Source organism: Equus caballus, chromosome 3 (genome assembly GCF_041296265.1).
Source record: "Equus caballus isolate H_3958 breed thoroughbred chromosome 3, TB-T2T, whole genome shotgun sequence".
NCBI classification, from domain to species: Eukaryota; Metazoa; Chordata; class Mammalia; order Perissodactyla; family Equidae; genus Equus; species Equus caballus.
In genome coordinates, this window is record NC_091686.1 from 17,132,798 (window position 1) to 17,148,147 (window position 15,350).

The 15,350-nt window shown below is 55.2% G+C and overlaps 3 protein-coding genes across 13 annotated transcripts in view; 2 read left to right on the forward strand and 1 right to left on the reverse strand.

Annotated features, from left to right (window-relative positions):
- Positions 1 to 2,647, forward strand: part of BEAN1 (brain expressed associated with NEDD4 1) — a 39,777-nt gene extending 37,130 nt beyond the window's left edge. For all 9 annotated transcript variants that reach the window (XM_023637122.2, XM_023637120.2, XM_070261904.1 and 6 more), the window contains one exon: positions 435 to 2,647. In XM_023637122.2, the coding sequence (XP_023492890.1) occupies positions 435 to 774 (340 nt within the window). In that variant the 3' untranslated portion in view covers positions 775 to 2,647. The remainder of the gene's footprint in view (positions 1 to 434) is intronic.
- A 3,453-nt stretch (positions 2,648 to 6,100) lies between these two features.
- The window catches only part of TK2 (thymidine kinase 2), a 43,511-nt gene continuing 34,261 nt past the window's right edge, over positions 6,101 to 15,350 (reverse strand). For 2 of the 3 annotated variants that reach the window (XM_070261908.1, XM_070261905.1), the window contains one exon: positions 6,101 to 6,988. In XM_070261908.1, coding sequence (XP_070118009.1) covers positions 6,856 to 6,988 — 133 coding nt within the window. In that variant the 3' untranslated portion in view covers positions 6,101 to 6,855. Of the gene's footprint in view, positions 6,989 to 12,311; positions 12,439 to 15,350 lie in introns of those variants that run through there. The other variant, XM_023637125.2, reaches the window with a different exon arrangement.
- LOC102147996 (spermatogenesis-associated protein 2-like protein) lies at positions 9,925 to 14,433 on the forward strand. Its single transcript, XM_005608303.4, has 2 exons — positions 9,925 to 10,266; positions 10,877 to 14,433. Exons 1-2 carry the CDS (start codon positions 9,925 to 9,927, stop codon positions 11,996 to 11,998), a joined length of 1,464 nt encoding a protein of 487 aa, XP_005608360.2. The 3' UTR covers positions 11,999 to 14,433.

Consider the following 15,350-nt stretch of genomic DNA (forward strand, 5'->3'; position numbering starts at 1 on the left):
CAGAAGGGCCCCAGGGATTCCCTCCCACACCTGGAAGGGCCGCTTCAAGGTGACTTGAGACCAAGGGGTGTCTGGCAGCCTGAGGTTGCTCTCACCTGCACACCCAGCCTCGGTGCCCAGCCTGGGAGATGCTGCTTCGGCAGTGGCTGCTGTTGTGCTGAGCAATCTGGGACCTGCCGTTCAGTGACTTACTCACTCAAGTTCACACGGAACGTTGGGGCTGAGTCAGGACCAGAATCCAGGTCTCAGTGGTTCGGGGGTGCCGCTCCCTGGGGAGGAGGGGGTTTTCATGGAGCCAGCATGACAAAGGCCTGGCCTGGTCCACTACAGGGCAGCTTGTCACTGCGGAGAGGCCCTGGCCCTGGGGTAGAGACCCCACACCTGCCCCTGAGGCGAGGTTCCACAGAGCCCTGAGGGAGCCTCTTCTCTTCTAGGTACGAGGAGTGTGTGGGGCCAGGGGCCACCCAGCTCTACGTCCCCACGGATTCACCGCCGCCCTACTCGCTGACCGACTCCTGCCCTGCGCTGGACAGCGCCCTCGACGAAGGCAGCGGCCACAGCTCTGGCCGACACCAGCAGGCGCAAAGGGCCCGGGGTCAGAGTGGCCTCCGCACCATCTCCATGGACACCCTGCCCCCTTATGAGGCAGTGTGTGGTACCAGCCCCCCATCGGGCCTGCTGCCGTTGCCGGGACCAGAACCAGGGCCAAGGAGCCCCCAGGGGTCACTTGCCCCAACTCGGTCCCTGGCCTCGGGCCCAGAGAGGGTTATGTGAGTGTCCCAACCGGCCAGGTCCTGCCAGCCCCTAGGGGCTGAATCACATTCTTCAGGCACACAGGGGCACACACGACATGTGCACACACAGCACTCCCACACGCACACATATATACACAACTGGTACACACACAGACATATACACTGGCATACCCATGTGCACACACACACACCCAGACATGCCCCACACATGTGCAGCACACACACAGCCCCATACACCCACACAAACCCATCTGTGAAGGTTTCATTAAAAATGAAGCTCTCCCGACCTCCCGTCTCCTCCCCAGCCTGTCAGTTCTGCCTCTGCAGACAACACTGGGAGAAGAGAGGTGGAGAAGGGACCGGGGCTCGCTTTTCCCTCTCCCCGGGCCTGTTTGCCCCTGCCCTCACCTGGCAGGCTGTGCCCAAACTCTGATTCTGCCTCCAGAAACTGCTCGACCATCCCAGGTCAGCTGCCTGCCCCAACCCCTCCCCAGGACCAGCTTGTCCTCCTGCTTTTGGGACAGGGCTCAGTGAGGTTCAGCTGTGCGCTGCACCTATCTCTCAATTCCAGGGCAGACGAGCCACAACATCACCACCCTGCCACTTATGGGGTGAGGGACACGGGTCTGGGGGCTCAGGCATGACCTGGAGGCCCTCGCAGCCTACCTTGCCCCTTCCCCCCAACCCAGTGCCCTCAGTCTGGTGGTGCTAGTGGAGTTATCTCAGAAGCCCCCACCCCAAGCCACAGGTGATGAACAGGGCTCTTGGTGGGTATTTGGAGTGGGGGTGGCGGGTTATAGCTTTCCCCATGTCACTGCAACCACTGCCCAGGACTGAGGGTCTTCAAAGATGAGAGCTGTCTGGACACGCTCTGAGGGAGACAAGCGGCCCCTTGCTAAGTATGTGCCCAGCTGACCATTAAGGCCTGAGCGTGAATGGGCTGGAGCCAGACCCCAGAAGCCGGTGTGTCCTCCAGGTGGTGGCTCATAGTTTGGAATTGTGAGCCAGTGTGTTGTGGCCCTGCCTTCCTGGGTGTCTGTAGAGACAAAAGAAAGGGGATGTGAGTCCCATTATAGCACCCTGCCACCAGGAGAGGACCAGTGGTTATATCTGGGCTTCACCGCCAGGGGCACTACAGAAGGGGATGGGTGGGGTTGCCTGGTTGTAGAGAGGCTGAGATCCTGTCCTGGCCCAGGAATCCCAGCAGTTTCCGTCAGAGGCCATGCAGGTAACAGAGCTGATTCCTGAAGACCCAGCCTGCCGGAGGGTGGCGGCGAAGCATCTTTGAGGAATGTCCCCGCCAGCATCTCCAGCAGCAGAGAGCGGAGTCCTCAAGGCCAACTTGCCTCTTTCCCTGGCCCCTCCTTAAAGGACAGCACCACCATCCATCCTCTCCTCCACATTTCAATTCCTCCAGTGAAGGGCTAAGACAATTCAGTAATTCCTTTCCTAAGAAGAGGGGTGGCAAGGATGGCAATTGTGAATTTTATTTTCTGTAGAAATAGAATTTCTTCTGGTGCAGAACTGAAAGGAATCCACCCAGAGGTTCTGTAGTATCCTGGAGCCCCTGACTCTACCCAGGGGAGAGACCTTGTTTACAAGCAGTTCTGTCCACCTTTGTGGTGTACTGTTTTCTAGGCAAAAAATTATCTGTCTGTTGTACTGTATAGCCTTTAAAATGCACTCCAGGGATGAGAGTCTTTTAAGAAACGCATCCTGCTTCTGCAACCCTAGTGAGTGCTGGGAAAAAAGATAAAAATCCCTACCTGCTCATCAGTGTTTGAGGGATGGAGCTGAACAGCTTTTCTTGTTCCTAGATTAAGCGCTAAATAAGCAACTATGTATCTTTTCTGTGTTCAAAATAAATATATCAATAAAAAATGTTGCAAGAAGTAAGTTATCAAGGAGTGTGCTGGGGGGGGGGGGGGGGGCCCTGCCATAACAGTAAATAGCAAACTGAAAAGATGTTACTTCTCTCAGAATGAGCAGCCATTGGCACCTCCTCGTGTTCCTGTTGACTGGCTATTTGAGTAGTCAGTGATTTACCGAATTACTTTCTTTTCAGCCTCGCTGAAACATGGCATCATTTCTCTTAGACCTGGCCAGTGTCAATGTCGCCATAAACAAGACTTGACTCCAGGAGCAGCGGGGTCTGCACGTGTTACTTTGACAGCAGCTGGCTTTCAGCATCCTGAAGGCTTTGACTACCAGGAAAGAGGGAAATTTGTAAATTAGACTGAAATGAGTTGTTTTCTCCCCCTCTGCAGAAATTCTCCTCTTCCTTTCTCTGCTTTCCATAAGACCTTGGCTTTGGTTGTTGATCTCTTGGCTGACAGAGGCTGGTTCCCTTCCTTTGTCACTCTGTCTCCCACTAGAACTCAAGTGGGGTCCACTAGCATAGTCCTAGGCCCCCAGGTGCCCTGAAAGTGGGGTGCGATCCTGAAGGAAGGTGCCGCCCCAGTCTCAGGTCCCAGTGGTTCTGCGCCCACCAGCCCCACTCCAAGCCCACACTGCCACCTGCTGGCTGCCTGCTGCCACTGTTCAAAGCAAACGAGCTGGCCCCTGAAGCATGAGCAGATTCCCTTCTCACACTTTCAAACCGTCTGCCCACGGACACTCATATTTGTAAACAGAACTTGTTTGGGTCCTGAGTTTGTCTTCCATCCTTGGCATGTCCCATGAAGTTTAACCCATTCAAGCATCCTACTTTCAGGAATTGCTCCTGCCCCTAGCATCTCTCTCTGGGCACAGCCTAATACCTAAGCCACCCATCTCTATATGCAAAGTAATCACTCCTCTGTCCTTCTAAGCACCACTGTGCATGGCTCAGCTGCCACCTCCGTGCTGTGGGGCCCCACCAACTGGAAACGAATGTAGCAGCCTTCATGGTGATGGTGTCCAGCCACATGCTCACCCCAACCTGAACCACCCCACGCCAACACTCGATTCCAACAGCAAACAGGCTCAACATCCCACTGGCCCAGGGGACTGTCGGGCTGGGCGTTTCCTGCCTCCTCCATCCACAACACACCCTGTGTCCACTGTGACATGCTGTGGCGTATGCATATATGGTGCCACATTCAAGGTCCTTCTGCACACTCCTACAAGGAGACTGGCCTCTCTCTGCCAGGGGCCTGAGGGGTGGGGCTCAGCCCAGGGCTCATCAGGGCCCCAAGGAAATGGGAGGTGAAGCTGAATTCCCAGGATGGAGAACAGGAGCGGGGCAGGACCAGACCCTGGGACAGGATGGAGGCGCAGGGGGTTGATGGAGTGACCCCAGGAGCACCACTAGGGAGTGGGCAGTGAAACGAGGAAGGGAAGGAAGGCCATGCAGGGTACCGGCAAGCCGGTCGCCACCATGGGCAGCTGAGCTCTGTCCCCCTGGCAACTCCAAGAGACAGTGTGGAGCACACCTCAAAGTTAGCTACCTGACGGGGAGGGAGATGGATTACTCGAACTCAGTGACTCTCAAGGGTCATTGTTTGAGGTGCTCTTTGGGGAATGTTAATCCCTGCCCCTTGTGCAGCCAAGCGGGCGCCTCTGGCCAGAGAAAGTCTTTAGACAAGGGAGTTGCAGCTTCCGGCAGCTGAGGCCATCATGTAGGTCAGCATGATATGCCACTGGGCCACTATGCCTGGGCACAGCACGTTCCAAGGTCTCTGGACAGGGCACTGACAGCATCTGCCAGACATGAACCTCAGGAATCACCCAAGAGAGGGAGGAAGGAGGGTTGATACAAAGTATGGCCATCCACAGCCGCCCCTTGGGACATCCACCAGCTCACGCTGGCCAAGCCCACTCACACACACAGGGATCTCTCACACCCAGTTCCCAGAGACACCCTCAGACAGCTTCGGTGCACACACGCTAGTACTCCTCACAGAGCTCACACACTCAGGGGTCCCACATGCACACTCCAAGGCCACCCATTCTCCCAATCAGGTGTCACTATCAGTGTCTACCTGATGGCTGACCAGGTTGTGGGTATGAGCGGTGGAAGGACAGGCAGCTCCATCGTCTGAAAGGGTGAATCTTCCATCCTGGGCTCTGCACTGCTTGACCTCACATTGACCTTCCCCAAGCCCAGGTGAACTCTGTCAGTCTGGACCAATTACCTGAGTCAGGTGAGTATTTCTGGGCCAGGGGGTTGGACACGACTTTGCCGCTGGGGTTGCAGCCCAGCTGTGCCTGCTTGGCATCTTTCCAAGGAATCCCAGGCCTGCAGGCCTCAGGCCCTGTTGTCACAGCCTCAGCCAATCATAACTACCCATCCTCACCAGCCTGACTCCTGGGGCTGCCCATCCTTCTGCCCCACAGCTGGGGGCTGCCTGGCCCATGACCCACCACAAAGCTGGCAGGTGGAGAGGAGACAGCTCTTGAAAGGGGGACCTTCCACCCCCTGACAAGCTTTGAGTCCCATTGCCCACCCCCATTACTTGATTGCAAGAGACAGAAGCCCAACTTGAACCTTCTTAAGCAAGAAAGGATACTCGTTGGTTCATGTAACTAAATTGTCCAAGTGATAATTCTAACTTCAGGCTTGGCTGGATCCAGGGAGTCTGAGAATGTGGGCAGGTGTGTTGCCTCTCTTGGCTCTGTAGCCCACCATGTTGCCTTTGTTCTCCCACAGGAGCAATGGCTGTGGATGCCCCAAGTCTGTGTTGGCTGGGTCATGATCCAAAACAAAGAGACACCCTCTCTCTCCCAGAAAGAAAATATCAAATCTCAGGGAAAATTGATCGGTCCAGACATGTACTTATGCCTGACTCTCTGTGAATGGCTGTGGCTGGGGAGCAGAGTCTCTGATTAGCTGGACCTGGGTCATGTGCCCACTCCCACAGGGAAGGAGGAGCCAAATCAGCCTTTCCTGGAATGGGTTTTCCAAAGCAAAGAAGGAAGCGGGTGTGATGGACAGGGCGCACCCAAAAAAGCCGACTCTGCCCTGTTTGCTTGACAGTGCCAGGCCCCACCCGCCAGCTCTCAGTCTGAGCAATGACACCACACCAGGGTTAGACAGCGACCACACAGTAAGCGAGGGCAGGTGCGGGGCCAGGCAAGGCAGGGGCTGGTTGCTGACTAGGGTGCGGAGCAGAGGAAGGAGGAGTCAGAACCAGCCTCCTGCAGAGACTGAGGACGCAAGACTCATGGGGCACCATCTTGAATCCGTCCCGGCTCTTTCCCACGGTTGCCCCGTCAGGGCAGGGCTGGGGTCAGAGAGGCCCAGCTCTGGTGCCCACTGGGAGGGGCCTCTGGTCAGCTGCAGGGAGCTGGCCCAATTCCACGCTGAGGGCACTCTAGGGCTTGGGGCCGTATGAGACCCTCATAAGGGATACACCCATCCACAGTTTGGTTGTTACATAGTTTTATTCCCCAAATGGAACATAAATTTGGGCAAAAGGCCAAGGAATGGATCTGTGACATCAAGCCTGGGGTTCAAGGCCAGCACTGACTCCTCCCCCAGGGCCGTCTCGCTGCTGGCCTCCTGCATCCCCTCCTCCTCCCAGCCCTTCCCTTCCTGGACTGACCCTGTGTGTCTGAGCCATCCCTGCTGGACTAGGGGCCCAGGGTCAGGGCCCAAGCTGGTTCCTCTCCAGGTGGTGGGCCCAGAGGTGTTATGGAGTGACTAACTGGCAAGAACATTCACATTCAGTTCAACTCTGAGGGATGCAGTTTCCTCCCTGTGTGTCACAGCCTTGAGGACACTAAGCCCTGAGTTCCCGACCTGGGAGCCCCTGCCCAGGCAGCACCCCCACCCCTGCCCTCCTGTGGCCTCTGAGTTCCTGGGCTCAGCAGGGAACCTGGGGGTCTTTGAACAGCAGGGACCGCTGTGCACAGGGGCTTGTGCTAGGACCCAGATGCCTGGCTGTCCCTGCTCTGTCACCAGCTCACCATGTGACCTTGAGCCAGACCCCTTCCCTCCCTGGGCCTCAGGACCACTCCCCCGAGCAGATCTCCAGTGCCCCTTCTCCTCCCCCGGCCCCCTGCATTGTCCCCAAAGCTAGTCACCCTGGCAGGCAGAGAAAGCAGGTTCTCACTGAGCCAGTCATGCCCCTGAGGGCCCAGAAAGCATGAATAATGTGGTAACACCAAATGGGACAGTTCAAGAAGCTGCAGCAGTCCAGGGGGAGGAAGCTGGCCCTGGAGAAGCAGGGCTGACCCAGCAAGAGACGGCAGGGAGGAGAGTGGTTCCAGGCACCATGCCCAGCATCTTCCCCTCAGGACCTTGGGCCTCCCTGCAAAGACAGGGGCAAAGGGCAGCGCACAGTCACCACCAACCAAGTCTCCCCAGGCTGAGGACCAAGGTGTCCCGAATGAGCGGGTGGTGAAATCAGTAAGTAACTAGACAAGCGAAGAATCACACAAGCGGGAGAAGACTGAACTGTGTGCCAATTTGTGAAACTTTGGTTATTAATAGCAAAAAAGACAAAGGCCCCATCAGACCTCTCCTCAGGGAGCAATTCTGCCTGGGGCCAAGGAGAGAGGCGAGACAAAGACAGACAGAATTAAGACTGTTTTGTTTTAGATGATCCCCTTCCTTGGCCTGTGACCCCTTCAAGACAAATCAATGACCTGGAACCCTGTCTATCCACTCCCATTCGGGGCTCTTACAATCTTTGGTATCGTGGAAAAAGCACGGCCTTGGGTACCAGACTTGGTGTAGTAAGCTGCATAATGCCCCCACCCCCACCCCAAAGATGTGCAGGTCCTCATCTCCAGACCTTGTGAATATGTCACCTTCCATGGCAAAGGGACTTTGCAGCTGTGGTTAAGTTAAGGACCTTGAGATGAGGCCATGATCCTGGATTCTCCAGGTGGGCCCAACGTAATCACAAGGGTCCTCATGAGAGGGAGGCCACAGGGTCAAAGCAAGAGAAGATGTGACAAACAGAAGCACAATGAAGAGAGAAATGAGGGATCTAAAGATGTGTTACTGCTGGCTTTGAAGATGGAGGAAGGGGCCATAAGCCAAGGAATGCAGGTGGCCTCCAAATACTGGAAAAAACAAGAAAATAGATTGTCTCCTGGAACTTCCAAAAGGAACCAGCCCAGTGAGACTGATTTTGGACTTCTGACCTCCAGAATTATAAGATAATAAATTTTTGTTGCTTTAAGCCACTAAATTTGTGGCAATTTGTGACAGCACAATAAAAAACTAACATACTTGGGTTCCAGTGCCAGCTCTTGCCCTCTCTTCCCCAGTCTTCTCATTCATAAAATGGGAAGAAGGGGGATTCGGCTGCTTAATGGAGAAGGGTGGCCTCTGCAGCTCTCTTTGGCCCCAGGCTGTGACAACACCAAACGTCTACCAGCACTGTGCCACATTTGCCGAGCCTGGCCCTGGCCTCTATCTCCAACCCAGAAGGAGGCCGAGGGGGAGACCACAGAGTGCCCAGATGTGACCCTGGACTAGTTACCTAACCTTTCTGAGGTTCAGGGTCAGAAGAGCTAATGTGTCTGAAAGGGTAGCATCCCCAATATTAGACCTAAAAGGATTAATCCAGAATGGCCTGTGGAGGGAGAGTTGCTAGTCACCCAGGGATCCATTTTCAAGTAGGATTCCAATTGGGAAGTAACTTCCCAACCAGAGGAACAGGAACCGCGCTGACCATGGAGCTCTGAAAATGTTGCAGGCGGTGGGGGACCTGGGGGCAGGGAGCAAAGAGACCCAGATGTGGTGAGCCCAGGGCTGAGGCAGCTCCAAGGCCAGGCGCCAGGCAGAGGCCCCTCTCCCGATTGGAGGGGCAAGAGGCCAGCAGAGTCACATAGAAAGCAAATGATGATCAAGAGCCAGGTCTTCCTGGGCAATGTTACTACTAGGTCATAGCCAGCCCTGCACCACCACCACCCCCTCAGCTGGGCTCCCCAGGCTGTGAGGCACCCCAGGGCAGGGACTTTCCCTCATTTGCCTCTGAAGCCCCCGGGCTGGCAGGGAGAGACACAGCTGGCTGCTCAAAGACAGCACTTCCCCCCAAATACCAGACGAGGTCATTGAAAGGGACTCAGGGTCCAAGAAATTGGAAAATACTGCCCATGGCACCCCTCCTAGAAATTCACACCCCCAATTAGCATGCTTCATGAGAAGTCCTACAGCAGCCAAGAAGCCAAGGGACCGCACTTGACCCAGAAGTTCCCAAATTTATTTGGCCGCAGGAAATTTTGACTCACGTAAGACTGATTAAGAACCCCAACAAGTGTGCCTCCATGGAGCGCACTAAGAAATTCTGACCCACATGGTAGAAGTGAGTCACGGAGTGGCTGAATGAATGAGCGAATCATCACTTAATTAAGTACTAGGTGAATGAATGGAAGGAAAGAAGGAAGGAGGGAAGGAAGGAAGGAGGGGAGGAAGGAAGGAAGAAGGGAAGGAAGGAGGGGAGGGTAGATGGGAGAGTGCAAAGGTGATTGTTGCCATCTCAGTTCCCCCAAAAGCCGTCCCTGCCCAAGGATTTGGGTATAAATCGTTTATTTAGGAGGCAAGCCCAGGAAACACAGTGAAGGAGTCAGGAATTAAGACAAGGGAGGGAGAAGAGGCAATGAAGGGTGCATTAATGAGCAGGTTACTGCTGCGGGCAACAGGGGCGATCCCCCCCGGGACCCTCCGAAAGATGGTATACAACACACCTCTGACCATCCCACCAAGGGCAGGCAGCTGGGGTTGCTATCCACTGACCCTCCTTGTTGGTTGAGGGCGTTAACTCCCTGGCACTCGCAGCCTGCCCCGCCCACCAGCAGAGCAGCTCCTGCAGCCAGAGAAGACTCTCAGGAGGAGGCGTAGGGAGCCTCAGAGGGTGATATCAGGAGTGGGCTGAGGGTCATGGGCGGCACTGGCAACATCTGCTGCAGAGGTGGGTTGAAAGGATGCAGCACCAATACGCCCGGCTTTCCCTTCTGTTCTTGGGACAAGGTGAGGACCCAGCCTGACTTCAGCTCTGTTCCCCTGGGAGGAGATGGGACAGGGAGCTGAGCACAGCCCAGCCACCCTGAGATTTCAGCTCCCCCAGAGTGACAAGCAGTGGAGGCCACACTGAGCATAGCTTTCTCTTTTGCCAGCACAACTTCCTCCTCAGCTTCCTGACTGAGCGCTGGGGCGGGACAGAGGCAGGACAGCCTGGCCTGGCCTGGGGAGGACCACAGGACTCTCTTCCGCATCCAGTCCCTCGGAGCCACCATGAGCCGGCCCCCTTCCCCGGGCGCAGGCCAGGCTGCTCCAGAGACCCTCCTGGGTGACCTCCTCAGCTACTACCGGGAGGGGGCAGGGGCGGGCCGGCTCCGGGTCTGCAGGCAGGCAGCCCTCACCCACAGGGCGCAGCGGCTCTTGGACACGGTGGCCCCTCCTCAGCTCTATCTGCCTGAGGATGTGGGCCCTGATCTGGGGGCCACTCACTCCCAGGGGACGCCCAGCTCTGCCCAGCACGTCTGCCACAAACTGGTGCAGGCACTAGAGTTCCTGGAGCTCATCTCTGTCAACCTACTTCTGTTTCCCTGGAGGAAGGAAATCAGGTCCCTGAAGGTAGGCACCGCCATGCCCTGAGCAATGGGGTCTCGGGAGGGGCTGGCTCTGCCCCGGGGGGGCAGCATGTCCACCAGGCCCACTGACTTTGGTCCCATTTTACAGTTGGAGAAAGTAGGAGCAAATGAGGTTAGTGCAACTTATCTATGGTCACCCCCTAACAAGCAGCACAGCCAGGGTCACACTGAAGCAGTGCAGCTCCAGACCACCACGTAAACCGTCTCTCTAAAGAGAAGGAGCCGAGGGGCCCAGAAGAAACAGGGGCAGGACTTTGGCTGTGGAAAGCCACTGGAAGGCTTCCTCTCTTCTGGCTCCAGGCCTGGACTGCTGGGTTGGGAGCCAGGACACCAGGGCCTCACCCCAGCCTGGTCATTCTCTAGTTGTGTGACTAGGTGCTGTCCTGCCTCTGGGCTTCAGTGTGCCCTTCTGTAAAATGGGACAGAGGGTAACACAATTATGGGCCAGGATTCCATGCAGCCAAATGCCCTGGCCCACCTGCTTCTCAGGAGCCTCTGGTGCCCTGGGCATCTGCCCTTGGTCCTGCCTAGCCCCTTTCGGCCGCTCTGCTGAGACGTGGCCCACCTCTAACGAACACCCCTGTTTGTTCCAGACATACACTGGGAACTTCGCCTACTGGGTGAGGCCTGTGCTTTCCGAGCACACCCTGCGCACCATTCTGGGCAGGCTGGGCTATGTGGCCACCTCCGAGGCTGAGTTTTCACTGGTCCAGGCCACCAGCGAGGAGGACACCAAGCAGACGGTTTTTGAGATCTTCCTGGCAAGAGTTGCGTGTGAGGCTGTTCTGGGAACCTCGGGCGGGCAGGTCCTCGGGCTGGGCAGAGAGAAACTGGCCAGGCCCCACCACAGGCACAGCTTGGACAGAAGGCCGGGGAAGGCTCATACCTCTCTCGAGGGGGCGAAGCTAGGCCCAGACCCCTCAGAAGGGGTGGGGTCTGAGAGGGTCCTGCCCGAGGGCCCTGATGACCAGAGCTCTCTGCAGGTGACCCTGAGCCTGCCTGAGGTCTTAACAACCCCCTACAGCCCCCTCACTGGCCCCCAGGTCCCTCTGGGCCCCCAGTGCCACGCCAGCACACGCTCGGACAGTGAGGAGTTCCTGACCTGCTACAGTGACCTCGTCCTGCACCGGACACCATTGTTCCCCCAGGACCTTCCCCTGAGCAGCCCAAAGGGACACCAACTGCAGGGCCCCGCTCTGACCCCCGGCCCACCTTCAGGTGAGGCAGTCATCTGCTCAGGTATCAGCGGTGAGCAGCCCCTGGTCCTTGACGCAGCTCCTGAGAGCAGAAGGGTCACCATCCCCAGCCTGCTCTGCCCAACACCAGGTCCCCAACTGTCAGGGAAGTCCTTCGAGCCCGAGCCAGAAGCACAGCCAGAGCTGGCCACCCGTGGCACCGACACTGCGCCTCCAAACACCACCTCTGAGATGGACGAGCTCTGTGAGCGCCTCTCCTACCTCCTCAGACCCCCAACTCTAGCAGAACGTCCCAGGGGCTTCCCCAGCCCTGGGGGTGAGGAGAATGGACAATCAGAGCCTCTCGTGGAGCCAGAGCCAGCCAGTGAGGGTGGCAGCCCGGAGAATGGGGTCATTTGGCTCTGGAGGTCTACTCAGGCCCCCTCTCACATACGAGAGCCCCCCAGCGCTCATTATGTCCCCCCAGAGGGGCTAGAGATGCCTGTTCCCACGCGAGGACACCACTCAAGCAACAGCTGAGGCTGTCACACCCTGGGTAGTACAGGGCAGACACTCCGACCAGGCAGGTTGCTCTTCCACCAGGAAGAGGACTGTGGAGAGAGGTAGCAGATCTGACGCCACAGCATGGGGAGTAGCAGTCAAACACACGGCTTGTCAGGCACAGGGGCAATCTGCAAATCCCAGCTGGTCTCGAGTTCCAGCCCTGCCACCTACTGACTGTGTGACTTTTGGCCACTCACTCTACCTCTCTGAGCCTCGTTTACCTCATCTGTAAAGTGAATGTGGTCGGACCTACCTCCCAGGAGGCTGGGAAGAGTTAGTGAGGTGAGGTGTGCGTGGCACCCCTCAGTGCTAACCTCAGGAGGCTTCTTGTCCCTTTCACATCCCAGCTCAGCGTGTGACATTGAGCAAGTCATCTTGCATCTGAGCAGCAGTTTCCCTCAGCATCCTTAAGGCACCTGTCACAGGGCAGATTAAGAGAAGAGATGGGTAGACAACCAGATATGTTGTATGCCCTTAATCCATTAGGGTCCACTGTCAGCCTCCCTTTTCTCTCAGCTAACTTCTGGATGAACAAGAACAAAAACACACTTAGGAACTCAGGGTCAGCTCACACGGCTGCTCTCCTTCCAGGGGTCAGGGGCTCCACCTATCTGGGCTGCAGGGGCCAAGACTGAGCCTGGAGTGGGGGCACCCCCTCCACTAGCCACCTCCTGCCCCCATATATGCACATACGTGTGCAGACTTGCACACAAGTGGGTGCCTCTGGCACGGCACATGCACACACGTTAGGCATACCTCATTGGTACCCAGACAGAGAGAGCATCCTCCTCTTGCAGCCAAGAGCCTCTCTGTGGGGTGGCAGGTGGCACTGACCCACGGCTGGCCCTTCAGCTGCCCATCTGTAAGATGGGGAGGATGGCCCCTGCCTCCCAGAGAGGTGCTGAGCAGTAAAGTTTAGGTAGGCGAACTTTCTGGGCATACAGCAGGTGCTTAATAAATGTTGGTGCCTGCCTTGCTCTCCCCCAGAGCTGAGCATATGACCTCATCACTTTTAGTTCCTAAAATTAAGGGGAACCCCAGGTGGGAAGGATTTAAGGAGCATTGGTCCCACCTCACTCCCAGTCAGACAGCTGTCTACTGAGCCAGCCCCTACACAGAGTTTTTGAGACAAATCCATCCACCCACCCACCCATCCCAATCACTTAGCACAGCACCCAGCAGTCGACACTCATGCTGGCAAGTTGTCAGTGTCAGGAGGCCAGAGTTGGGTTGGGGACAGACCCCAGGCACAGCCTCTGTCCTGGGGAAGAAGAACATCAGGTACAGACTGAGCTGGAGGCAGAGGGGGTCAGGAGCCTCAGGAGAAGGGATAAGTCAGGAGGGGCCACTGACCAGCACCCAGGGCTTATCCCTTAGGGCACCTAGTCCTGGGTCTCACCCACAGCCCCTGCCCATTCTTTATTCATTCTTCTCTGATCATTAACATAATAAGCATGCTCATCCCCAAACCAAAACAGAGCTTTTGCTTCCCTTCCAAACTCCCCCCGTGTTCCCCATCCAGGTAAATGACTGCCACCATCTATTCGAAAGCTGAAACCCAATGGAGAAATCATCCTTGACTTCTCTCTCTCTCTCTCACATCCGTTATCCAACCCATCACTCTGTCAGAACAGAGCCCGAATCTGACCGTGTCCCTCCTCCTTCCACATGGCCCGAGCCACTTGTCTGAGCTGCCATGGTCTCTCACTCAGATCCCTGGAGGTTGGCAGCCCCCTCCCTGGTCTCCCAGCTTCCGCCCTCATCCCCTTGCAGTCAGCTCCACCCAACTGCCAGAGTCCTGTTAAAACCAAAGCTTCATTATGACTCTCACATGTTCCATTCCTTCCATGGGCTCCCAAGGCCACACCAAGCCCCATACTCTTGGCCCCTTGCTATCCTTCTGACCTCATCTCACACCCCTTTCCCCCCTAGCCCACTGCAGCCAAGCCACACTGGCTTCTTCTAGGTTGTCCCACAAGCTCAGCCCGCCCCTACCTTGCAGCCTCTGCGCAGACAGCTCCCTCTGCCCTCTCCCCACTCTGCACCCCCAGTTGCATCTTCTCCTTCTTGTTATTCACTTCTCACCTTAAATGTCACCTTCTTGGAGAGGCCTTCCCTGACTACCCATCTCTCCATCACATCAGCTTAGTTTAATTTCCTGCACAAAGATATTTTAAAGGTATTTACACATTTTCCATTTGCCCCACTAGAATATAAGCTCTGTGAGAGAGACTTGTCTCATTCACCACTGTTTCCAAGGATCGATCAGATGAAACCATCAGACGAATATGAAAACAAAAGCAAAAGTCACTATAATTTCCACCATTTGGAGATACCCAATGTTACAGTGTTGGTGGAATTCCTGCCAGTCTTTTTTTCTACATATATATATTAAAAAATTAGGATTGTAATATTTATAGTGTTGTTTTCTGCTTGTATTTCCCAAGAAGGGAGTTATTTTAACTAATTTTAGACTTAGAGAAAAGGTACAAAATAGTACAAAGTCCCTTCTACCCCCCCCCCACCCCCCTGCTCTGTTTCCCCTGAAATTAACATGGTACATAACCACAGTATGGTCAAGAGGAAATTAACATTGATACAATATTATTAACGAAGCTACAAACCATATTTAAATCCCACCAGCTTTTCCACTACTATCCCTTCTGTTTTCCAGGATTCTATCCAGAATCCCACATGGCATTTGTTATTTTTCCTTCTTCTCCTCCAGTCTGTAGTATTTCCTGAGTCTTTTCCTTGTTTTTCAAGATCTTGCTATTTTTTATCAGAACTGAATACTGATCAGTTATTCTGTTGAACCTCAACAAAAAAAAACACCTCAATTTGGGCTTGTCTGGTGTTTTCTTATGTTGGAGTGAGGTTATGCATTTTTGGCAAGAACACCAAAACAATGATGTTGTGGGGCCAGCCCAGTGGCGCAGCAGTTAAGTGCGCATGTTCCACTTCGGCGACCCAGGGTTCGCTGGTTTGGACCACGGGTGCGGACATGGCACCGCTTGACAAGCCATGCTGCAGTAGGCATCCCACATATAAAGTGGAGGAGGATGGGCATGGATGTTAGCTCAGGGCCAGTCTTCCTCAGCAAAAAGAGGAAGATTGGCAGCAGATGTTAGCTCAGGGCTAATCTTCCTCCAAAAAAAAAGTTATGTTGTGTCCTCAGGGCATCTTATCAAAGGGTTCATGATGTCAGTATGTCTAATTACCGTCTAAACATCACAAGGTGGTGATATTTACCTTGATCACTTATTACTGGTGTTGGCCAGGTTTCTCCATTGTAGAGTTACTTTCTTTCCCTTTGTATTTTGTATTA